Consider the following 26,430-nt stretch of genomic DNA (forward strand, 5'->3'; position numbering starts at 1 on the left):
GGTGGACCTGCAAGGCCGGCGGGAGTGCAAGGAAGCCCCGCGAAGGCCCTCCCTGGCCCCAGGCAGGCAGGGGTGGGGAGAGGCAGGGAGGAAGCAACTTACCCTCCCTCTTCTCCTGCCTCCTCCTGACTGAATGAGGGCCGGAAGCGGGGCGGCTGGAAGCAGGGGGCGGGGCTTCATCATGTGCCCCGCCCCCGTACCTCACCCGGGGGAACTGCGATCCCCCCCGAAATGACCTCTGCCTACGACATACCCAAAAGATGGGCGTCCAGCCTCCGCTTGGAAACGTCCAGCGAAGGAGCACCCACCGCCTCCCGAGGCAGACTGTTCCGCTGCTCAACCACTCTTACCGTTAGAACGTTTCTCCTGATATTGAGCCGGTCTCGACTCCTTTGTAATTTCTACCCGTTAAGATCTAGTCTTGCAATCCGGAGCAACAGACTAGAGATCCGCTCCATCTTCTACATGACAGCCCTTCAGATACTTGAAGACTGCAATCACGTCCCCTCTAAGCCTTTCTCTTCTCGATGCTCTGCCACAGAGCTACACCCCCCCCCCCAATCAGATTGGAACATTCAGAGTCGCCTTAGACTGAGCTAGATTCACTGGGGTTGTCCCCCCCCCCCCCCAACCGCGTTCCCGAGGAGCCACCCCCCCAAAGCTGCTTCCTGGAATGCCTTTGGACAGAGATTCCGAGGACGGAATCTTCGGCAGCAGGGCTGATGTGTATTCGCCACCTAGAAACTGTCTCGGGATCCGCAGCGAAACTTAAAGTGACTCCGTCTTTATTGGAACGCTCAATGTGCGTCAAAACAATTCGGACGTTACAGATAGCATTACACATCGGTTAGGTTTAGCATTAACAGCGTTATGCGGTTGTACACGGTTCGCATTGGGCTTTTTTTTTTCTTACACTCTTTTTTGTTTTGTTTTGTTTTGTTTTGACACAAAGTTGTAACTTGCCCAAGTTTTTAATTTTTTTAGAATTTCACAATAGACACGAAGTTAAAAAGAAAATGGGGGAGGGGGGGGGGAGAGAATACACACACCCAAATCAACCCAAACTGCTGGGAGAATTCACGGTGAGGCAGCTATCACGAAAATGGTCAATTTACACATACTTAAAAAGAAAAAAGAGTTCTCTGACCCTCTTGATTTCCCCATTATTCCTGAGGAGCAACGGAGCTCTTCATACCTGCCCATTAAGCCTATTTTTACCCTGAGCACATTTCCTTGGCAACGTCTTTTCTTTTTATTTTTCCATTACAACTGGAGGAAAAGAGATGATTTTAGGCTTAAGCGTATTCCTTGCATTGCAAAGCGAGAAAAGGGAAACTTAACTTTTTCATTCAGCTTGGGCCCCCAGGAATCGACGGACAAGAAATGGCTGGCAATGAGGTGAGAAGGTGATGCAAGGTGTCATGATAACAGCTTCAAAAGGGGATTAGGTGAACTTGAGGAAAAGGAGGTCCTGCAGTCACAAAATGGAACCTCCATGTTCAGAGGCAATCTACCTCGATACCAGATACTGGAGGTGTTGGCCTCTCTGTGCCCTGTCTTTGGACGCTTCTGATTGACCCCTCTGGGAAACAGGATGTTGGACTAGATGGGCCGTTGTTCTGATCCAGCAGGGCTCTTGGTATGTTCTCTGTGGGATAACATGAGACCAGAGAAATTAGGTTTGCTAAGGTTAAGTAAATGCTCCCTCTAAGCTGTGGAATCTTATGAGCAAAAATTCTACTTTGTGAGTTACTGGCATTAAAGCTGTGAGCGTGCGATTTGGCTACCGCATAAATTAGTTTGCTCTGGAGTCATCCTTCCTGAGCTAAGACAAAAATGTGTGCGCTGGAGGCTAAAAAAACTGTGAGCTAGCTCACACTAACTCAGCTTAGAGAGAACACTGGGTATTAACATACAAAGAGCTCTGCTGGATCAGACCAGTGGTCCATCTAGTCCAGCATCCCGTCACACACAGTGGCCAACGGGTTCCTCTGGATGGCCAACAACAGGGCAGAGAGACTGAGGCTTTCCCCTGGTATTGCCTCCTACCCCTGGGATTCGTAGGTTGACTGCTTCTGAACGCGGAGGTTCCCTTTAATCACCATCACTAGTAGCCACTGATAGCCCTACCCTACACAAACCTCTCCAGTCCCCTTTTAAAGCTGTCTATGCCCTCGGCCATCGCTACACCTTCTGGCAGCAAATTCCACATTTAAATCGCTCATCGAGCCAAGAAATATTTCCTTTTGTCCGTCGTGATTTTGCTGCCCGTCAATTTCAAGGGATGCTCTCGAGTTCTTGCTGAAGCGGCCTTTGGATCGGGAGAGCCACAGGCTGCTCTGTCCCAGTATAGGCATCATCCATTGACGTCTGGGGGCAAGAGGAACAACAGGCCGTGGGGCAAGCCCTGCCTTCCGTCTGGTTCTGCAGGGAGTAGGTACTCCCCCTGTTAGCAACTGAAGGTCGATTCACTGAACAGGAGACACTGGTGTGGCTCTACACACATCGTCCTTGGGTCCAGATGGGTCCTTGCATCGTGGTATAGTCCTAGCTGGGAACTAGATGCTGGAAAAGGGGCTGTGTTTGTGTTGAGCAGGGACAGAAGGACCTACAGGGTGCGTCACTCCCAGGGGATCCAAGGTCCCGGCAAAGGCCTCGTTGAGTCCCTCCTTCCCCATAAGAAAAGCAGCAGAGGCTTCGGAAGGGTCCTCCATGAGCCGTTTAGCACCCTCCCTCCCTCCCTCCCTTCCTCCTCTTTCCTCAGTTTGGGTTTGGAGGGCAATGAGTACCAAGGCCTCCTCTCTTGCTAAAGAGCCCTTTGCCACTGGGTTACAACTATGGGGAGAGTCCTGCTTGAGCCTCCGAGGCCCTTCATAGCAGGAAAGATGTTTTTTTTAAAGGAGCCCTTTGCCCGTGGCTTGGCGCACCTGGGGGAGAGCAGCTATGGCGCATGAGAGCAGAAGGATGCTTTTGGATGAGGCGTGCAGCAGGAGCCGGAGGGGGAGCATCAAGTCCTCTGTGTATTTGCCTAGTCTTGCCTTTACGGTGCAAGCTGCCGTCAAGTCACAGCCGACTTATGGTGACCCTGCAGGGTCTCCAAGGCAAGAGACAGTCAGAGGTGGTTTGCCACTGCCTGCCTCTGCATAGGAGTCCTGGACTTCCCTGGTGGTGTCCCATCCAATTCATAGCAAGTGCTGGCAAAACGGCTTTGGAAGCGGAAAGGCTTGGATACTCTCTCCTGCCCTAGCCTAATGATGCGGGAAGCTTCTCCGAGTGATGTTAATAGCATTAAGGAAATCCAGAAAGAGGAGGCTCTTCCGCATCCTTATATTTGTGGCTCGTGTGTCCCTATTGCTTCAGGGTTTCTTTTTTGCATGTTTTGTTCCCTCTAGTGGTCGATTCGATATTACACCGCTGGATGTCCGGTGTAAAACCCTGAGAAACCACCAAGTTTTTACAATGGACATACAGAGCTGTAATATCGAATGGACCACTAGAGGGAGCAAAACATATGCAGAAAAGAAAAGAAAACTGAAGCGATAGCAATACACAAGCCACAAAAACGAGAATGCAGAAGAGCCCTGAAAGGAAATGGGAATCTTTTCTGATTAGGGGTGGGGGAATGAGGGTGAACGACTCTCAAAAAGATCATAACAAAGAGACCTTGAGTCTCCTCTCGTGTAACGATTACCACTCTTCTGCAGGATTCCAGGCTTCTCTTATCTGGACCAGAGAGAGAGAGAGAGAGAGAGAGAACACTGTGGTAAGGTTGTTTCTCAAAGTGCCTCCACGGATGCTCCTGGTCATATGGTTGTCAGGTTTTTGACACAGTGCCTGTTTGACTAGCAACAGGAGTTGCATGAGTGTAGGTGCTGTGGGCAGGGATCCATTGACTAAAGCCTGCCAATGTCTGCTGGTAACTGGCCCTTTCCCTTGCTAAAAGGCATCTATCTCTTGACACTTATGTCAAGGGAAGGCTCCTTGCCGTAGAGAAGAGAGCCACCGTTAGCAGAAGGGAGCCGTCGGACCCCAGCTTTCGCTTTAAAATTTCCTTTGGCTGTCTGAAAAAAATGCCTTTGTGTACATCCAACCTCAGAAAAAAGCGTTTGCAATGAATAAAGCTTTTCTCGTGCCAAAGGTGGGGATTCAGGCTCTGGTGGCCCCTCTCTTCTTCCTCCACCGTTTCTTGAAGCTGCTCTTTCTCTCCCAGATAGACAGGAGTCTGAACACACAGTTGGACAAAGACTGCTTGCCTCTCATTCTCTCTCTCTCTCTGTGCAGCAATCGGCTCCTTTTGACCATTTGGAGCAGGGCTCCAAAATCCCACCACTAAGGACTGTAAACATGGAAATCATTTCCCCTATTTTTTTAAAACCTATGATACAGTATTTACATTGTACAGGGTGCAGGATAAGAACCAGTTGCATGGATGTGGCTTAGTGAATACTGAAACAAGAGGGTGAACCTGCATGTCTCTCTGCTTGACTTGGGTCTGCACTGTGTCTTAGCCAGTCTGGTACAGACAGGTGTTGACTTAGTGGTCTTGGAAAGGAGATGCACAATAGGTCTGTGTGGGAGGGGAAAAGAGATGCGTCATCGGTCTGTGCAGGAGGGGAAAAGAGATGCACAATAGGTCTGCAGGAGAGGGGAAAAGAGATGCGTAATAGGTCTAAGGAGGAGAGGAAAGGAGATACAAAATAGGTCTGTGGGGAAGGGGGAAGACCAGGGATGCAATGAGCCGCTTCGGCGGGAGGGCGGGGTAGAAATGTAACAAATAAAATAAAAAAATAAATTTTACTTGAACGATTTCTATTGATGTGAAATGTGCAGGCTTTCAGATCACACAGAACTCTTCAGCAAAGGGTTTTGCCTGACAGTGGCTTCTGTGTAATTCAAAACCTTGTCTGCTTTAACGTCAATAGAAGTTGGCCAGGGAGGGGGACACGCTCCTTGTCTTGGGCACAAGACTGACTGCCAGCCGAGTCCATTTTTTTTCCAGTCCATATTCTAAGCACTGAGAATTTGGCTGTGACTTCCAAGGAAGCTTTGTCCCATTGGGTTCAAATCACAACACTGGTTGGGGGGGGGGGGCAGATCTTCGTGAACGGTGCAGATCTTTCTGAACAGGGCCTTCTGCTGCTGCCTTCTCCCTTGCCCCGTAATGCTCTGATCGCACAGTTATTCCTGTGGCCGGCTCTAGCCTAGCAAGTACCAACCGAGCGTTGGGAGTCCCGTCCTTTCTGAAGGCAGTGGGGAATTCAAACCAGCCCTAGCTATTGCCTTGTCTGTCTTCTCCCGTCTTGTGGCATTGCAGATGGAGCTATCCTGGTGGTGCCCCTTTTTACAGGGAACGATTTTCAGTAGTGATTCAAGCGGGTTGCTTTTTTTCTGGCCAGTCTTCCTTTACACTGGAGCAGATGTCTCAACCATTCCGTATACATCAATGGAGTCGGTTGACTCGAGTCACGGAAACTGCAAATAAATCGTGTGTGTGTGTGTGTGAGGGAGTGGGGGGGGATGGAGCTAACAAAAGATCTAGCGATTCAACACCAGATTTCTTTTTTCTTTTCTTGTCTTTTTTAAAAGAAAGCTAACTCAGGAGAGAGGCTGAATAGGCCAATTGTGGTGAACAGCAACCAAGATAGTTCGGCACAAACACGACTTTCATAGTGACAGAGAAATCGTATTAAAAACTGTTATCTCGATATTGGTAAGTTAAGACTAAACTTTTTTTTTTTTTGCTTTTTTTCAACTTTTGTGTTAGGCATGCAATAGTGTGAGTACGCTGTTGTCATATATATATTATATATATATATATCATATTATTAAAATGAATGCTTTTTTTGTTTGGTTTTTTCTTTTTCTTTTTAGAATCTTAGTGCCCTGCAAAAAAGTTAACGTCACTAGAGAGAACCGACCGGCTGCTTCTTACGGAAACTTTTTTTGTTGTTGTTTTGTGTTTTTGTTTTTGTTTTAAGTTCTATGACTAAAACGGGAAAGGAAGAAAACAAAAGAAGGTTCAGAGTCTGTGTTTTGTACGCGCGAGCGCTCCGCGCCCTCGGCTCACCCTGCTAATATTCGCTCAAGCTGTGCCACTTGGCGACCTGCTTCCGCGGGTTCTCGCACACCTCCCGCCAGTGTTCCACACCGCCTGCCGTGACGCTGTGCGCCCCCAGGATCAGCCGCCCCACCACCTCGTTTTTCGTGGTGCGGTCGAAGTCGATGACCAGAAACTCGATGCTGATGTCGGGCAAGAGATCCACAGGGATGTCGTAAATGAAGGACTCGTTGAAGACGGGGTTCAAAGTGCACTTCTTGACGTGGGTTTTCTTTTTGGCGATGCGCTTTCTGCCGTAGTAGACATTCACCTTGACGTAGGGATCTGCCAGAGAGAAGGACAGCACAGAGCCAATAACACAGCCCAGTAACAAGGTTGAGAGAAGTTTCCCGGAAACCCATCTGTGGTGTTTTGCTATGTAAACGTTTTCAGAATAAGAAAAAATGTCTGTGGGATGACCCAACTGAGAATGAGAGAAAAGCTCTTGAGTCTAAATGCATAAATAATAAACAGCAAACAGTTCAAATGGCACAGAGTCCACTGTATACAAGTCAATGTGAAAGGTCCAAAGGGATCCACAGAAGAAAGGCTGGACTCAGTGGTGAAAAAGTAGAGTAGAAGTTGTAGATTTATTCAAACAAAGAGGTTTCCGGATTTCTAATTATCCCCTTTTCTAAATATTCTTCTTCAGATCAAGGATTTAATCCAACCCCACTCGGGGTTTACGATAGAATTCAGGCAGTAGTCAAAATACAGGGATGTTTTTTGACGGGATGCAAAGCTTATAGTTTAAAATAGTTTAAAGTAGGGAACACCGCAAACATTTTCAATCGCCTTTCTTCTGCGGATCCCTCTGGACCTTTCGCATGAACTTGTATACAGTTCTTACCTTTAAAGCCCTGTATGGCCAGGGTCCGACCCATGTATACCCCAGAGAGCACTTCGGTCAGGGTCACAGAACTGATTGGCCCTTCCAGGTCCCAAGGATGTCAGGCTAGCTGTAACCAGGGCCAGAGCTTTCTCGGTGGTGGCTCCATACTGGTGGAATGAGCTCCTGGAGGAGATCAGGGCCCTGCGGGACCTTTTACAGTTCTGCAGGGCCTGCAAGATGGAGCTCTTCCACCAGGCTTTCAATTAGGAGCCGCCACCACCACCACCATCACCACCATTATCACCATCACCACCACTTCCATCATGGTCAATATTAACATCTTTGAATACCAAGTTTCACAACTTATTGATAATGGGAATCTAGCGCCTGGTCTATTACTGACAGCCTGTGCTCACTGGCCGAAACTGAGAATGACTATCAAGCTGAATGTCTATACAGGAATTGTCTTTAATACCATAAGTTACCATCTTTAATACTGTAAGTTAGTCACTAGCACTTTATGTGATCTAAGTTAGTTTTAATGAATTGTTTTAGATACTTTATATTTATTGTATTGTGTTTTTATGATGTTAGGCGCCCTGAGCCTGCCGTAGCAGGGAGGGCGGGGTACAAATCTAAACAAACAAACAAATAAACAAATAAATGAAGTGGACTCTATACCATTTGACCTGTTTGCTGTTTATTATTTATGCATTTAGACAGAAGAGCTTTTCTCTCATTCTCAATTGGGTCCATCCCACGGACGTTTTTTCTTTTTTCTTGTTCTCGTTTCCTGTGGGACTTTCTTTATATAGCCATGTAAATATTTTCAACACACATGAAGCTACCTTCCATTGAATCAGACCATCAGTCTGTCAAGGTCAGTACCTTCTACTCAGACGGGGAATGGCTCTCCAAGCTCTCAGGTAGGGGTCTTTCACATCACCTTCTGCCCGGTCCTTTTAACCGGAAATGTGAAGAATTGAACCTGGAACCTGTGTGCAAGGCAGAGGCTCTTCCACTGAGCCATGGCAAATTAATGTTTCTTTTTTAATATGTATATTGCTAAGGTAAGAAAGAGGGGGGCTGGATGGGTGAGTGAAGTGCGTGATGACTGGATGGTAGCTGTACCCCAGGGAGCAAAATTGACAGGGTTTGGGTGTGAGAGGTGAGGCAGAAAGGAGTTGAGCGGGTGAAGAGATTGAGTGAGGAGCTGTGGAGAATGAGATAAATCTATGTTCTTTGTGCAGAAGTCTTTAGCCTGAGTGGCAAATGAGGGGAATAATTCCATGGTGTGAAAGGTATTCGCCTAAGTACCAAGTGAGGAAAATAGGCCTTTGTGGCTAGGGTTATTTAAGGAACTTTAGAGAAACAAAGAGAACTGTACCTGTATTGAAACCATTACGTTTCTGAACCATACTGAAACAATCACACTGTTATACTTCTAAATAAACTCTATTTATGTTTAAGTAAAAACAGCTATTTTATTTAGAGTGAAAGATCCCCCTTTACCTCATAGCCACTTGTACGCCCTGACTGTTCTGTCATTCTATGAAATATAAATTTGGGTTCAGCTAAGATGTCTAAGACAAGATGTGAAATACTTCTGCCTGAGACCCTGGAAAGCTGCTGCCAGTGTGAGCAGACTGTACTGAGCTTGATGGTCTGATTCAGAATAAGGCAGATTCATGTGTTCATATGAGAGTCTTTGGTAGCAGTGAAAATTAAGTAGGAAACGCTAAGGAAGGCAAGGAGGCAGTGTAATACACGTCACCCCAGAACACTACAGAGAGGTGCCATTACAGGTGTTACATGCAAAGGGACAAAACGTTACACTATTGTGCATGGGATTGCATTTCAGGCCCTCCCTCTGTCATGCCTCGATCCAGATCCAGCTGAGAGCACCCCTTCTCCCAGTTACCATTCCAGTGGCTGGAGGGGGAGAGGAAACAACTGGGAGGGGGAGGGGAGGAGATGATGATGATGAAGAAGAATAGTTGGATTTATACCCCGCCCTTCACTCGGAGTCTCAGAGTGGCTTACAATCACCTTCCCTTCCTCTCCCCACAACAGACACCCTATGAGGCAGGTGGGGCTGAGGGAGCTCTGAGAGAACGGTGATTGACCCAAGGTCACCCAGCTGGCTTCATGTGGAAGAGGTGGAGAATCAACCCCAGCTCTCCAGATTAGAGTCTGCTGCTCTTAAGGAGCCAGTCTGGTGTAGTGGTTAAGTGCGTGGACTCTAATCTGGGAGAACCGGGTTTGATTCCCCACTCCTCCACTTGTACCTGGGTGGATGGCCTTGGGCAAGCCATAATTCTGGCACAGCTGTTCTTGAAAAAGAGAGAGCTCTCTCAGCCCCACCTACCTCACAGGGTGTCTTCTGTTGTGGGGAGGGGAAGGGAAAGGAGTTTGTAAGCCGCTCTGGGACTCCTTCGGGTAGCGAAGGGCGGGGTATGAATCCAATCTCTTCTTCTCTTCTTCTTCTTAACCACTACACCAAACTGGCTACAGGGGGGAGCCCCCAACAGTGAAGATGGAGGGAGAAGAGGCAGCAGCTTGTATCCACACCTTGCTACTTCCTTGAGAACTTTTTATTGTATTTTATTTACTTTTTAAAAATGACTTCGGGAGCCAATTTTAGGTGGAAGAATGATGAAAAAATTTAAAAAGCGCTCTGAATACCACATGACTCAGAAAGGATACGCATTCTATCCAAAACTCTGCTCTGCTTATGGCAGAGATTTCTTCTGGTACAAGGAGTCTTCCTTTCCTTGGGCTGGGCCCTACGCAGAGGCAGGCAATGGCAAAAACACCTCTGAAATGTCTCTTGCCTTAAAAACAAGTCTAGCTCGCCACCTTGTGGTGCGCAATGCTAAAAGAGCTAGAACTTTTGACTGCCAGACAATCTTAGGATCTCCTGGCTATACTACACACACTGCCATACAATAATAATAATTATTGCTTGGGCCTGGAGGGAAGGCACTGCCGTTAGCGGGATAAAACCCATGGCTTTCAGTCTGATCGCCAACTTCCCTGGGTTCTAGGATCAGAGGGAGGAATATTATTTTAACAAAATAATAATGCAAGAAAAGTCAGCCCACCGATAATGCACCTTCCTGCTTAACCCCCTGCCAAAAAAAGCCCTTTCTGCAGCCACCATTCACCCGCATGTGCCCCTTAGCTATGAAGGCTAACAGTCATTAACTGACCTTCTCCTCTTTTCATTAAACTGTCAGTGCGGTGCAGTGGTTAGAGTGTTGGACTAGGATCTGGGGGATCCAGGTTCGAATCACCCCACTCTACCACAGGAGCTTGCTGGGTGACCTTGGGCCAGTCCCACATACTCACCTGACTCACAGGGTTGCTGTGAGGATAAAACAGAGGAAGGGAGACGGACGTATGCCTTTGAAAGGGTACATACAAACAAATAAATCCCCTTTCAAAGCAATCTAAGCGGGTGGCCGTCATCTCCACCTTGTGGCCAGGAGTTCCACAAGTGAAATGCCTCGTGAGAAGGAGTCTTTCCTTTTGGAGAGCCAGTTTGGTGTCGTGGTTAAGTGCGCGGACCCTAATCTGGGAGAACCGGGTTTGATTCCCCACTCCTCCACATGCAGCGGCTGGTGTGACCTTGGGTCAATCACAAGTTCTCTCAGAACTGTTCTCTCAAGGGCAGTTCTCGAGAGAGCTCTCTCAGCCCCACCTACCTCACAGGGTATCTGTTGTGGGGAGGGGAAGGGAAAGGATATTGTAAGCCTCTCTGAGACTCTGAGTGAAGGGCGATGTAAAAATCCAATCTTCTCCTCCTCCTCTTCTCCTTCTTCTGCCTGTCAGTTTCATTAGGTGACTCCCCTCCCCACAAATTCTTGTATTCTAGGAGAATGGGAAAATGCTCTTTCTTTTCACATTGCACACTATTTTGTAAACTTCTGTTCCTGTTTTAATGCCGCCCCACATTGTTTATAACTGAGCCCATAAATAATAATGGAGCCTATATAACCGAGTCCATAAATGTCTGGATTTGTTTTGAAAAAGTAAATTAGCCAAACTATTACCCACCCCCTTGCCCTCCAGTTATGGGATGGACAGGAATACCCCTCAGTCCAATGGCAAATCCTAATTATATCAGCCCTAACCAGAAGCAAACAGGAAACCGTGTCTGCTCGTGTGCACATTAGAAGGAGTGCCAGGCCCTCAGGGAACCTGGAGCGAGGCCTGGATCCCGTTCAAGCGCTAAGTGATTTGCCAGCAGGCCGCTAATTACTAAGCAACCTGCTCCGCTAAGATATACGGAGGCGTGGGCAAACGCCAGCTTCCAAACGGCACGGAAGGGGGGGGGGGGGGGAGAACGAATGCGAGGCGGAGTAAATAGCTTCTACCTGAGAGGCCGGTGATGTCCATCTTGGGCAGATGTTTGGCTTTGAGCACCACGACGGTCATCCGCTGGGCGACAGGCTGGTAAGACAAGGAAACCTGCAGTTCCCCTCTGCTGACGCATTTCTGAGAAGAGATGGGAAACGGACGGTCAGTCTTGGAATCACAGCCGCCGTGAGTGGCCCGGCCAACTCGGGTTGCCAGCTTCCAGATGGTGCAGAACTTGCAGTGTTCCCTCTAAGCTGAGTTAGTGTGAGCTAGCTCACAGTTTTTAACCTTCCGGCTCACACATTTTTGTCTTAGCTCAGGAAGGACGGCTCCAGGGCATACTAATTTATGCAGTAGACAAATCACTCGCTCACAACTTTAACGCTGGTTGCTCACAAAGTAGAATTTTTGCTCACAAGACTCCACAGCTTTGAGGGAGCATTGTACTGAAGTAGAGAGATCACGGGACAGGTTGTCAACAAAATATACAAACGAAGAAGAAGAGGAGGAGGAGGAGGAGGAGGAGGAGGAGGAGGAGATTGGGTTTATACCCTGCCCGTCACTAAGTGTCAGAGCGGTTTACAATCTCCTTTCCTTCCTCACAACAGACACCCTGCGAGGTAGGTGGGGCTGAGGGAGCTCTGAGAGAACTGTCCTTCCTTACACCAAACTGGTTCTCATGACAAAAATCACAAATTATATAAACAACTGAGTTTACATAATGCACTCCTGCAGGAAATGACCCCTGCATAGTTCTGTCAGAGCTGTTCTTGAAAGAGCAGTTTCTGTCAGAGCTCTCTATCAGCCCCACCTACCTCGCAGGGTGTCTGTTGTGGGGAGGGGAGGGGAAAGGAGATTGTAAGCCGCTCTGAGACTCCTCCGGGTAGTGAGGGGCGGGGTATAAATCCAATCTCTTCTTCAAAGATAGTTTCTTACAGCTACGGCCTGAATGACAAGCACCCGGAGCCACTAGGTCAATACGTGAGAAGTTCTGGCCTTCATTCTTTGACTCAGAAGGGTCCCGATTCTTCCCCCAGGGCAGGAATGGGGAATCGGCCCCGGGGGGGGGGGGAAACGACCATTCTGCATTCTCCAAAGGTCAACCATCGGGAGACAAGCAGAAAGGTTCACGCCTTTGACTGTTTACATACTTAATGCTTTCCCAGTGGCCTTAAATGCTTCTTGCATGATCCGTCTTAGTCCGTAGTAAAAGGAAAAGGTGGGGGGTGGGAGCAGGAGAGAGAAACTGGCTTTGTTTAAAGGAAGTTAATATGGTGGAAATAAAGCTAAGCCTTGCCAAATGTTACAAAGCTACTCCTAAGCCAATGAATGGCTGGCTGGGTTGCCATGGCTGGCTCGGCTGCTGTGTCCTAGATTCGGTGCCCAGCGCTTAGCTTGCCGTAGCAGAAGGCACTGCTCTCCCGGGCGTTCTGTCGAATCACAAAGGGACTAGTCCGGCAGTGTTCCCTCTAAGCTGAGTTAGTGTGAGCTAGCTCACAGGTTTTTAGCCTCCGGCTCACGCATTTTTGCCTTAGCTCAGGAAGGAGGGCTCCAGAGCAAACTGATGTAGGCAGCAGCCAAATCGCTCGCTCACGACTTTAAGGCCAGTCGCTCAGAAGTTTGAATTTTTGCTCACAGGACTCCACAGCTTAGAGGGGGCGTTGGTCCAGGGTGGTGTGAAATACAAATGAAACTGGGTCTCTTTTGGATACTTAGAGCCCTCCCGAACTTGTCTAACTGCTGATCTCAGCTGTCACGTTTGAATTGTGGAATTTCTTGCCAGAGGACGTCATGATGGCCACAGGACTAAACAGCTTTAAAAGGGGATTAGATAGATTCAGAGAGGAGAGGTCCATCAGTGGCTACTCGCCACGGTGACCAAAGAACCTCCATGTTCAGAGGCAGTCACTCATTGAATACCAGTGCTGGCAGACAACATCAGGGGACGGCCTTGGCTCTCATGCCCTGGTGCTCTAAACTGATGGGCAGTACATTCAGGACAGACAGAAGGAAATACTTCTTTACACAGACCATGACAATGTGGAATTTGCTGCTAGAGGATGTCGTGATGGCCACAGGCATAGATAGTTTTAGAAGGGGGTTAGATAGACTCATGGAGGAAAGATCTAGCAATGGCTACTAGCTACAGGGCAGTCAGCCTGTGAATCCCAGAGCCAGGAGGCAACATCAGGGGAAGATCTCAGCCCCTATGTCCTGTGGTTGGCCCTCTGGAGGAACAGGTTGAGGCCACTGTGTGAGACGGGATGCTGGACTAGATGGACCCTCACTGGTCTGACCCAGCAGGGCTCTTCTGATGTTTGTATGAGGGGAAGGCCTCGGCCTCTCTGCCCTGTTCCTGGCCCTCCAGAGGAACTGGTTGAGGCCACTGTGTGAGACAGGATGCTGGACTAGATGGACCCTCACTGGTCTGACCCAGCAGGGCTCTTCTGATGTTTGTATGAGGGTAAGGCCTCGGCCTCTCTGCCCTGTTCCTGGCCCTCCAGAGGAACTGGTTGAGGCCACTGTGTGAGACGGAATGCTGGACTAGATGGACCCTCACGGGTCTGACCCAGCAGGGCTCTTCTTATGTACTTATGTTTGCTGGCCCTCCAGGCCAACTGGTTGGCCATTATGTGAAATGGGATGCTCAATGAGGTGGACCACCAGCTCTCCTTAGGTTCTCCAAGGGCTCTCCTTATGTTCATCAAGGCGTTCAGGGTGGCTAGCATGGTGGCTCTCATTTTACCCTCCCCAGAATCCTGCAAGGTAGATTATATTGAACCAGTGACCGGCCAGTTAAATTGATGGATTTGAAATGAAGAAGAAGAAGAAGAAGAGATTGGATTTATACCCCGCCCTTCACTTGGGAGTCTCAGAGTGGCTTACAAACTCCTTTCCCTTCCCCTCCCCTGTGAGGTGGGTGGGGCCGAGAGAACTCTGACACAAACTGCTCTTTTTCAAGGACAGCTGTGCCAGAGCTTGTGACTGACTCAAGGTCACATCAGCAGGTACAAGTGGAGTACTGGGGACTCAAACCCGGTTCTCCCAGATTTAGAGGCCGCCCACTTAACCACTACACCAAACTGGCTCTCCAGTTCTAGTCTGAGACGCTAAACACTGCACCCTTTCCAATTCGCCTTTCTGCAAAAGCTCCTCTGGGTCTCTGGAACGGCATTGTCATGACCTGAAGCACTGGGTCACATTGAGCCAGTCCCTCTCAGCCCAGCCTACCTCACAGGGCTGTTACGAGGATAAAAACGGAAGCTGGCGAGATCCATATATTCCACCCTGAGCTCCTTGGAGGAAGGATGGGATTTTTAAAAAAGTGATTGCTTATGGGCATAGAACATGGCCACCACGGCATCTGCCAACACCTTTACAGTGCCTGCCAAGTGAGTGGGGTGAGGTGGGGCTTTTGCCCAGCAAGGCTTCTGACTGGCTCTTGGACATTTCATTGCCTGCATAGGTTTTTTTTTTTAAATGTTGCTTTGGACACGAAAGCTTATTCCTTGAATAAACTTTGTCGGTCTTAAAGGGGCCACTGGACTCAAACTTTGTAGTGCTGCTTCAGACCAACACGGCTACCCACCTAAATCTAATTACTTTTAATGTTGTTGGGTTTTTTTAAAAATCACCCCAAATCTGCTCTGGGGGGAAATGGGAGGACAGCAGGGAAACCACTGGAGTGGAACTGGTTACCAGGGATGTCATCTGGCTTCTCTGTTCAAACCGCTGATGGTGATTTCAGACTATAAACAGTAAATACAGAAGCAACCTCTGTTATCTGGGGACTGCACCTTGCAGCCATATCCTTCTGCTGGGTGGCTCATGTTCTGGATCATTTCCCTTCTCACCTTCCATGGCTTCTCAGCTCAGCTGGACCCAGACTCCTTTTCCAGCGAAAGCAAGGCATCACTGAGGGAAGCCCAGCCACTCAGACAGGACTCATTAAATCGCACAAGCCCGACGGCGAGACATGGCAGCGACTTTACGAGACCAGCGATGCTGCCGGTTTTCTTTTTTTAATATGTAGCGCTAGGCATCATCCTACCGAAACAGCGGTCCCCGCTTTTACTTATTTAGACGTTTTCTTCTCTCTGCCTAATCAAAGGAACGTCAAAGGCGGCTTCAAGAAGTGAAGCAGACTGAACATAAAATGGAAAATAAAAAATCGTTTAAAACTCTTACAGAGGCACACTTCTCCTCCGCGAACCCAATCTTTGCCAAAGTGTTCTGAATAATTAAAGTGATCGTAAACGTCAGACTGGAGTATGTACAATGAGCCCGTGTGTACATTTGCAAAAAGGGTAAGCAAAGCAAATGAAATCTTTTTATGGGGGAGAGCAAGATCTGGGCTGTAGCTACAGTGGGGCATCTCAGGGCCCAGCCCCCCAACTTCGTGCCAAGACCCCCTGACTTCCCATCCATCCCAGGCCTCCCAACTTTTCATTTTTTACTTTATATTTTTGCTTCTCTCTCTCTCTCTCTCTCTCTCTCTCTCTCTCTCTCTCTCTCTCCAGCAAGCCCCACAGCATTCCCACGCCGTGCCAAACTGTTTGGGAATGGAGGATGCATTGTTTATTCTGGCTGAATAAACTGGTGTGTGTGTGCCCCACAAGAAAAAAATTTCCCCACAAACCAAAAAATCCTGCCTACGGCCGTGAGCTAAATTCAAGTCCAGTAGCGCTTCAGAGATCAAGAAGATTTTTGGGGTATGAGCGGTCAAGGGTCAAAGCTCTCTTTGTCAGATACACGTAGGAATGGAGATAGGTAAAGATTTCCCTTGCTTGAAAGCCAGTCGAATCCGACTCTATGGATGCAGTGCTCATCTCCATTTCCAAGCCGAAGAGCCAGCACTGTCCAAAGACGTTTCCATGATCATGTGGCCAGCATGACTAGATGCTGGGGCACACGGAACGCTGTTACCTTCTCACCAAAGCGGTACCTATTTATCTACCTAACCCTGGAAAGTGGCCACTAGTCAGAGCAGATACTCGTGGAGTGGATGGATCAATGATTTTCTGGATTTTGCAGGTAAGTGATTTGGTTAGTCTGTGGAACTCCTGCTTGGCTTGCTGGCTGTCACTCAAACCCTGGTTTGTCTCCCCAAATGCTAGTTTCTCTCTCTGGCCAGGCCAGAGGTGTCTGGGAGCCGTAGGATTGCCAGGTCTGGGTTGAGAAATAACTGGAGATTTTGGGGATGGAGCCTGGAGATGGTGGAGGGCTGGGGAGGAGAGGGACCTCGGCAGGGCTATTTTGGGGGCAGGGGCGCACAGGAACGGAGTTCCGGCTGTCTCCCGAGTTGGCCACGCCCAGCAGGAACTCATTAGCATAATAGGCCACACCCAACAGCAGGAACTCATTAGGATTGGCTACATCAGGGGTGTGTGGCCTAACATGCAAAGGAGTTCCTGCAGCAAAAAAAGGCCCTGGGTTTTGACAACAGACAAGGTCAACAGAATAAGAAGCAAAAGGTGGGTGTGGCTGGATGACCACACTTCTGGTAACATGGGAATGCGGCCTAATATGCTAATAAGTGGTGCAGTCAGGGGGTGTGGCCTAATATGCTAATGAGTTTCTGCTGCTGGGTGTGGCCTATTATGCTAATGAGTTCCTGCTGGACTTTTTCTACAAAAAAAGCCCAGCATAACGGTGTAATGAAACAGCCATTTCTTCCAGGGAACGGATCGCTGTTGTCTGGAGATCAGTTGTAAAAGCAGGAGATGTCCGAGGCTGGCATCCTCAGATGGCCATCTGACAGCAATGCTGATTCTATAAACTTAGGCAGACCGTGAGAGGGAGGGCAGGAAAGGTTGCATCAGTGCTTAGTTCTCATGGCCCTTTCTCACACACCCAGAGAAATGCCGATCGCCACTTTGGGGTCGGGAAGCAATTTTCCTCCAGGCCGGTTTGAGTCAGTGTGAGCCAGCTTGCAGTGTTTTAGCCTCCAGCTCACACATTTTTGCCTTTGCTCAGGAAGGATGGGCTCTAGAGGAAGCAAATTGATGCAGTAGCCAAATTTGCTCGCTCACAACTTTAATGCCAGTAGCTCGCAAAGTAGAATTTTTGCTCACAGGACTCCACAGCTTAGAGGAAACATTGACAGTCAATCTAACCTACCCTACAGGGTTGTAGTGGGTAAAGATGGAAGAGAGAGGAGGACCAGCCATGTCACCCTGCCCTCCTGGGTGGAAGAGTGGGATGAAAATGAGGTACATCAGTATGTAGAATTCCAGGTTCAACAGGAATGTTTCTCCTGCCACCCTTTGTGGAGGAAACCTGTGGTCACGTTCCTTCGCACACGTTGGATAATGCACTTTCAATGCACTTCAGTGCTGGTTTGCAAGTGGATTTCACACAGGAGAATCCATTCGCAAATGATTGCTAAAATGCACTGAAAGGGTATTATCCAACCTGTGTGAAAGCAGCCTAAGGCTGCAATCACACACACTGAATAATCCACTTTCAATCCACTTGCAATGCACTTGCCAGTTCACACTTGGATTATTTAGTGTGTGTGATCACAGACTAAGACTAGGATAAGAAACCTCATGGAGAACAAGGTAGATGCTATGGAATAGCAGGAATCTGTTACCTGGGGGGGGGGGCATCAGTTTCACGGAAGAGGAGAAGAGTTTATCAATCACAATAACTAAATGGAACCTGCATGTCCAGAGGCACTCTATGGGCTTTTCCGCATTCTGATTTTCCTCACTTGTGTTCATGTTGCTTTGGGAGGGTTTTTTGTGCTCCCTCTAGTGGTCGATTCAATATTACATTGCTTTATGACAGGCATAGTTATCTGCAGTTTTAAATGGCAGGTTTTTCTGACGGACATAGAGCAATGTAATATCGAATAAACCATTAGAGGGAGCAAAACACATGCTGAACAGACACCCTCCCCTCTAACCAACAGTAACACACAAGCAAGGAAAATGAGAATGTGGTAAAACCCTATATGTAACATTTGATGGGAAGGCTAACATTTTAACATCCTACTGTGTGAGGACTTGGAGACTTCAAAAATCGAACTGAGGAAATATGCATGGTTTAGAAATACAGTGTGGAGAAAGTGGCTAGAAAGAGATTTTTCTCCATTATATATGACACTAGGATTTGGGATCATAGGAATATAAAAAGAGCCCTGCCTTCCCCTCATAAGAACCTAAGAAGAGCCCTGCTGGATCAGACTCAGTGATCCGTCTACTCCAGCATCCTGTCTCGCATAGTGGCCAACCAGTTCCTCTGGAGGACCAACAACAGGGCAGAGAGGCCGAGGCCTTCCCCTCATAACATCAGAAGAGCCCTGCTGGATCAGACCGGTAAGGGTCCATCTAGTCCAGCATCCTGTCTCTCACACAGTGGCCTCAACCAGTTCCTCTGGAGGGCCAACAACAGGGCAGAGAGGCCGAGGCCTTCCCCTCATAAGAACATCAGAAGAGCACTGCTGGGTCAGACCAGTGAGGGTCCATCTAGTCCAGCATCCTGCCTCACACAGCGGCCTCAACCAGTTCCTCTGGAGGGCCAACAACAGGGCAGAGAGGCCGAGGCCTTCCCCTCATAAGAACATCAGAAGAGCACTGCTGGGTCAGACCAGTGAGGGTCCATCTAGTCCAGCATCCTGCCTCACACAGCGGCCTCAACCAGTTCCTCTGGAGGGCCAACAACAGGGCAGAGAGGCCGAGGCCTTCCCCTCATAAGAACATCAGAAGAGCACTGCTGGGTCAGACCAGTGAGGGACCATCTAGTCCAGCATCCAGTCTCACACAGTGGCCTCAACCAGTTCCTCTGGAGGGCCAACTACAGGACAGAGAGGCCGAGGCCTTCCCCTCATAAGGACATCAGAAGAGCCCTGCTGGGTCAGACCAGTGAGGGACCATCTAGTCCAGCATCCTGCCTCACACAGCGGCCTCAACCAGTTCCTCTGGAGGGCCAACAACTTCCCCTCATAAGAACATCAGAAGAGCCCTCCAGGTAGGGCCAGAACCACCACAGAAGAATGCCTCCCCAACCCCAGTCCAGATAGGCAGTCCAGAACAGTACTATGATTGACGGTATTGAAAGCCACCGACTGGACCATGAGAACCAACAGAGTTGCACTCCCTCTGTCTATCGCCCAGCACAAGCCATCCACCAAGGTGACCAAGGTCATAAGAACACAAGACAGCCATGTTGGATCAGGCCAATGGGCCATCTAGTCCAACACTCTGTGCCACACAGTGGCCAAAACCTAATTGCCATCAGGAGGTCCACCAGCAGCATCCCACTGTTGCCCTCAAAGCACCAAGAATACAGAGTATCACTGCCCGGACAAACTGTTCCCTCAATACCTTGTGGCTAATAGCCATTCATGGATCTCTGCTCCATGTTTACCCAATCCCTTCTTGAAGCTTTCTATGCTTGTAACCACCACCACTCCCTGCAGCAGTTGATTCTATGGGTTAATTCTATGGGTGTTTTCAATCCCATAACCAATCCTAAACCCAGACTGGAAGGGGTCTAAGTGATTTGCCTTATCCAGGAAAAATTTGGAGTGGTCCAGCTACCACCCATCCAGTCACCTTACTCAAGAAGGGAATATTTGAGACTAGTTGATGCACGGGATCGAACCCGGACACAAGGGATCGAATGTGGGACCCTCTGCATGCAAAGTGAGCGATCTAATTCTCCGCCACGGCTCCACCCCCACCTTACCTGTATGTTCCTTTTGATTATCTCCCTGGTTAGGTGGACCTTCCCAGTGCTCGGATCCACCCCGGCGAGCGGCACCATGACTTCTCCGATGACATCATCTCGGGAAAAGCGGTCAAAGCTCAGCACCAGGAAATGAAGGACGAGGTCCTGAAGCTGGCTGTAGGGGATCCCGTAGAAGGTGAAGGTCTCGTCGAAGACGGGGTCCAAGGTCTTGCGGAGGACGCGCGTCTTCACTCGGTGCCTCTTATCCGGCAGGATTGTCATCTTGATGTAGGGGTCGGAGCCCTGATTGTGTTCGTCCATGACCGGCAAGCCATGGGCTTCTTGGATGGTGACCACCAGCGCCTTCTTGGGGAAGTTGTAGTCCACCGAAAAAGTCAGCGTCCCCAACATGACGTCCTCTTCTGGGGACGACGGAGAGGAAGGTTTGCTGCCCGCCGGGGTCAAGCTTTGATCCGGACTCAGTTCTTCTCCGTAACTGACCTTGATCGGGAGCTGGTTGACGCAAGGGGCCGCCGTGCTCAACCCATTGGGGGTTTTGTCAGTGCCCATGAGCCCCGCTTCTGCGGCGTCGACCGAAAGGTTCCCTCTCCCGTCTTTCACGGCCACGCCCGTCTTGTCTCGCCGGATGCGTATGATTTTCTTCTTGTTGCTCAACGTCTCCGGGTAGATGCTGATCCCTTTCAGCATGTGGATGAACTTGTAAGGAGGGCTCTTGTGCTTTTTCTCCGCCTGCTGATGGCAGCAAGTCCATACGAACACGGTCGCGGAGACGGACACCACTAAGACGGTGGCGCCGATGAGGCCGGCCACGATCGGGGAGACATCTGGACAGAGGGGAAGGGACAAAAAAAAAATCAGAACGGATCAGCCACCACAGTTGAAGCAGGGAAGCTGGTTTTCAGATTTCTGCAATGCAAACCCTATTGCACACTTTATTGGCTCTCCCCTCCTGTTGATGGCATGGGCATAGACCATGGACCCCCAACCTTTTTGAGCCTGTGGACACCTTGACATGGGGTGGTGGGCACCAGGGGTCATTTCGTAGAAAAAGAGGTGCATGAGCTCATTAGCATAACTCATTTGCATATGCCACACCCCCTGACATCACCGGAAGTGTATCAGAAGGCAACACCCACCGCTCAGGCTCCACTGGACTGTTTTGGATTGCTAGCTATTGGGGGGGGGGATGTGCAGATCTGTCCTCGCAGAGGAGGGAGAGCTTGTACCTGAATAAAACCTGGTCTTAAAGGTGCCACTGGACTGTTTTGGGCCAGGGGGAGCTCTGCAACTTACCTGGCTGCTTCTTGCTCTGATTGAGGGCTGCTGGGAGCAGGGGGTGGGGCTCTTTACTGCCGGAGCTCTGCTCCTGTGCGCTCCTGCAGGAAATGACCCCTGGTGGGCACAATCCCAAAATGGCTGCCACAGAAGGGGGAGTTCCACACACCCTCAGAGGAAGAAGAAGAGTTGGTTTTTATACTCCACTCTTCACCAACTGAAGGAGTCTCTGAGCAGTTTACAATTTCCTTCCCTTCCTCTCCCCACAACAGACACCCTGTGAGGTAGGTGTGGCTGAGAGAGCTCTGAGAGAGAACTGTGACTGACCCAAGATCACCTGGCAGGCTGCATGCAGAGGAGTGGGGAATCAAACCCGGTTCTCCGGATTAGAGTCCATCACTCTTAACCACTACCCCACGCTGTCTCTCCACTGCTCCTCTTCCCACAACAGAAACCCTGTGAGGCAGGTGGGGCTGAGAGAGTTCTGAGAGAGCTGGGACTGGCCCGAGGTCACCCAGCAAGCCTCATGTGTCTCAAAGTGGCTTACAATCGCCTTCCTCTCCCCACAACAGCCACCCCTTGAGGTAGGTAGGTAGGGCTGAGAGAGCTGTGACTGACCCAAGGTCACCCAGCTGGCTGCATATGGAGGAGTAGGGACTCAAACCTGGTTCTCCAGATTAGAATCCGCCACTCTTAACCACTGCACCACACTGCCTCGCCAACTGCAGGGGAGAAAAGTGCAGGACGTCCTAGTGCAGGGAAGAAAAGGAGTAATTAAAAACAAAAAAGCTCTGGGAAAGAGGTGTGAGAGATTAAAGCCAACGCTCTGGTGGCTACTGCCACCAAAGCAAACTTTATTTTAATCTGTTCAGCCAATCAGAAGTCCTGCTGGTTAAGAGTCCCCCACTAACTGAAAACACCTTGCAGGCACCAGGGAACGCAAGGGTGGGCGCCATGGTGCCCGCGGGCACCTTGTTGGGGATCCGTGACTTAGACTGTGAAATCTGCCTTGAGCCTCAGTGAGAAAGGCAGAATATAAATAAAGAAAATAAATGAATAAATATGACAAAAGGACCCTGCTGCTCAATAAGCAGACACATCAGACAATCAGGCAAGCTAGAAAATAATAATATTGGGTTGAATCCTGCAGATCTGTTCTGGAAACAGGGCACTATCCACCGGTGCCAAGAAAACTCCCCTCCCTCCTGCATCAGGGTCCTTGCATGGGGTGGAGGGAAGCACCAGCATTAGCAGACCTGATCAATGGGATTCAGCATAACAACCACCACCATCACCACCATCCAACAATAACTAATCTCTCCTTATATATAATTGAATAGTGGGTGCCAAAGTTCTAATTCTAAAATGCACTCCCTTAGTGTCTGGCTGATGGCACTGCTCCTCAGCATATATCGCCACCAATCAGAAGGCAAAGCCCGGGTCCCGCCCACACCACAACTGCTGCGACAACCTGGTCTTTTGCATATGGAAGCTGATTGGACTTCACTCCATTCCACACCTCAAACTCCCCCCCCCCACAAGGCAGTTGGAATTTTCAGTTGCATAACATACCTCATAGGGGAGAGGAGAATGGGTAACAATGGTTACCACTCTCCAGGTGAGGGCTACAGATAACTCAAACATACAAATGCTCTTCAGGTAGCAGAGATCAGTTCCTCTGGAGAAAACAGTGGACTCTGTCATTAAACCCTGCTGAGGTCGCCACAGGAAACTGACACTGTTTGCCCAAAGCCAGAGCACTCTCCCAGAGCCTCTTTCTAGATCCCGTTGTATTTATTTCTGCAACCGGCATTATTTCTAGTGCTAATATAACACAAGAGCTAGAGTAGTATAAGGGGGGGGGGGGGAGAGAATTTTTAATGCTTGCCTTGAATTTGTACTTAAATCTTCCTGCCAGGGTTTAACACTGGAATACTGAGCTTTGGAACACTTTTTAAAGTACGGCTTCGAGCTCTGGGTTGGAAAATCCCTGGAGATTCAGGGAGGCGAAGCCCGGGGAGGGCGGGGTTTGGCCTTCTAATGCCACAGAGTCCACCTTCCAAAGCAGCCATTTTCTCCAGGGGGACTCATCTCTGTCTTCTGGAGCTCAGTTGTGACAGTGCGAGATCTCCAGCCGCCACCTGGAGACTGGCAACCCTATTCTTAAGGGAAGGCCATATGAAAGGTCAGTTAATGTTTTCTAGAGGCTTGCAATACATCAGAAGAGCCCTGCTGGATCAGACAAGTGGGGGGTCGATCTCGTCCAGCATCTTGTCTCACACGGTGGCCCCAACCAGTTCCTCTGGAGGGCCAACAACAGGGCAGAGAGGCCGAGGCCTTCCCCTCAAAAGAACGTCAGAAGAGCCCTGCTGGGTCAGACCAGTGAGGGTCCATCTAGTCCAGCCCCCTGTCTCACGCAGTGGCCTCAACCAGTTCCTCTCAAGGGCCAACAACAGGGCAGAGAGGCCGAGGCCTTCCCCTCATAAGAACATCAGAAGAGCCCTGCTGGGTCAGACCAGTGAGGGTCCATCTAGTCCAGCATCCTGTCTCACACAGTGGCCTCAACCAGTTCCTCTGGAGGGCCAACAACAGGGCAGAGAGGCCGAGGCCTTCCCCTCATACGAACATCAGAAGAGCCCTGCTGGGTCAGACCAGTGAGGGTCCATCTCGTCCAGCATCCTGCCTCACACAGGGGCCTCAACCAGTTCCTCTGGAGGGCCAACAACAGGGCAAGGAGGCCAAGGCCTTCCCCTCATAAGAACAGAAGAAGAGCCCTGCTGGATCAGACCAATAGTTCATCCAGTCCAGCATCCTGCCTCACACAGTGGCCTCAACCAGTTCCTCTGGGTGGACACAACAGGGCCTGGAGGCCGCGGCCTTTCCCTGATGTTGCTTCCTAGCGCTGGGATTTAGAGGATTAGTGTCTCTGAATGTGGAGGTTCCCCTCAGCCATCATGTCTAGTAGACACTGACAGACTTATCCTCCATTAATCTATCTAATCCCCTTTTAAAGCCGTTTATTCCTATGGCCATCGCTACATCATCTGGCAGCGAATCCCACATTTTTATCACTCTCTGTGATAACACTGGGGCATTAAGCACTAAGAGTGCTTCCTAATGTTGAACAGAGGATGGTTTTATAAAAGGAAGGTTGCTTTACTCTGTTCTACTGTTCCTTGGGCGCATTATCTTGCTCCTATTGCCCTGTTTTCTTAAAATTTGCAATCTTAGTCCTATTGCAACGTTGGTTTGGATGCCCCATATGCCATTTGACTCCAAATGTGAGATCCCACTATGAGTCTCATTAAGAAAGGTGCCCTATATAGACAGTAAATAAAATAAGAGCCAGTGGCCTAGTGGCTAGAACACTGGAGAAAACCAGGTTCAAATCTAGGGATGCCAACTCCAGGTTTGGAAAAACCTGGAGATTTGGGGCTGGAGTCTGGAGTCCTAACTATAAATACACATTGATGGGGTCTGAACTGGCAGAGACTGATCAAGAGAGAGATCTTGGAGTTGTAGTAGATAACTCACTGAAAATGTCGAGACAGTGTGCGACTGCAATAAAGAAGGCCAATGCTATGCTGGGGATTATTAGGAAGGGTATTGAAAACAGATCAGCCAATATAATAATGCCCCTATATAAATCAATGGTGAGACCTCATTTGGAATACTGTGTGCAATTCTGGTCACCACACCTTAAAAAGGATATTATAGCTTTGGAAAAAGTGCAGAAAAGGGCAACTCAAATGATAAAAGGGTTGGAACACTTTCCCTATGAGGAAAGGTTAAAGCACTTAGGGCTCTTTAGCTTGGAGAAAAGACGACTGAGGGGTGACATGATCGAGGTTTATAAGATTATGCATGGGAAAGAGCAGGTAGAGAAAGAGGTACTTTTCTCCCTTTCTCACAATACAAGAACCCGTGGGCACTCCATGAAATTGCTGAGCGGTCGGGTTAGAACGGATAAAAGGAAGTACTTCTTCACCCAAAGAGTGATTAACACATGGAATTCACTGCCACAGGAAGTGGTGGCGGCTACAAGCATGGACAGCTTCAAAAGGGAATTAGATAAGCATATGGAGCAGAGGTCCATCAGTGGCTATTAGCCACAAGGTATAGAGTGTTGGACGGGATGGGCCTTTGGCCTGATCCAGCATTGGCGTCTCTTATGTTCTTATCTAGTGGGGTTTAGATAGAAGAGGGACCTCGGTCGGGTGCAATGCCATGCAGTCCACTTTTGAAAGCAGCCATTTTCTACAGGAGTAGTGGAATAAATGTTTATTAAGTGATTTCTGGCTAGTGTATGCGAAAGAGATCTTGGGGTAAGGGTGGACTGTAAACGAAAAATGAGCAGTCAGTGTGATGCGGTGGCAAAAATGGCAAATTCAGTCTTGGGTTGTATTAAAAGGGCCATAGCATCGAAATCGCAGGAGGTTATAGCCCCTCTGTATACTGCCTTGGTCAGGCCGCACCTGGAGTACTGAGTGCAGTTCTGGAGGCCTCACTTCAAAAAGGATGTGGGCAAAATCGAGAGGGTGCAGAAGAGAGCGAGGAGGATGATCAGGGGTCTGGAGGCTGAGCCCTCCGAGGAAAGGCTGAGGGGCCTTGGGAATGCTTAGTTTGGAGAAGAGGAGACTGAGGGGGGACACGATGGCTCTCTTTAAATATTTGAAGGGCTGTCATTTGGAGGAGGGCAAGGAGCTGTTCCAGTTGGCAGCAGAGGAGAGGACTCGAAGCAATGGGTTTAAATTACATGCAGAAAGGTAGCGGCTGGATATTAGGAAGAACTTTTTCACTGTCAGAGTGGTTCAAAGGTGGAATCAGCTGCCTAGGGAGGTGGTGGGCTCCCCTTCACTGACAGCTTTCAAGAAAAGGCTGGACGAATATTCGTCAGAGATGCTCTAGGCTGGTCCTGCATTGGGCAGGGGGTTGGACTAGATGGCCCGTATGGCCCCTTCCAACTCTGTGATTCTGTGAATCTATGATTGATGTCATCTGGAGGTCAGTTGCAATTTCAGATCTCCAGCCCCCACCTGGTGGCTGGCAACCATATTTGAATCCCCACTCGTACCGTGGAAGCTTGCCTGGTGATCTTGGGCTGGTCACACCCTCTTCGCCTAACCTACCTCACAGGGTTGTTGTGCGAGGATAAAATGGAGGAGAG

At 49.2% G+C, this 26,430-nt stretch overlaps 1 protein-coding gene across 1 annotated transcript in view; it reads right to left on the reverse strand.

Annotated features, from left to right (window-relative positions):
• Positions 1-6,066: 6,066 nt before the first annotated feature.
• SYT11 (synaptotagmin 11) overlaps positions 6,067-26,430 on the reverse strand; it is a 30,952-nt gene continuing 10,588 nt past the window's right edge. The window contains exons 2-4 of the mRNA XM_015422133.1: positions 19,986-20,812; positions 11,306-11,429; positions 6,067-6,382 (exon numbers count right to left, since the gene is read on the reverse strand). Coding sequence (XP_015277619.1) covers positions 6,072-6,382; positions 11,306-11,429; positions 19,986-20,812 — 1,262 coding nt within the window. The 3' untranslated portion in view covers positions 6,067-6,071. The remainder of the gene's footprint in view (positions 6,383-11,305; positions 11,430-19,985; positions 20,813-26,430) is intronic.

Source organism: Gekko japonicus, unplaced genomic scaffold (assembly GCF_001447785.1).
Source record: "Gekko japonicus isolate JY-2015 unplaced genomic scaffold, Gekko_japonicus_V1.1 scaffold1009, whole genome shotgun sequence".
In the NCBI taxonomy this organism is placed as follows: Eukaryota; Metazoa; Chordata; class Lepidosauria; order Squamata; family Gekkonidae; genus Gekko; species Gekko japonicus.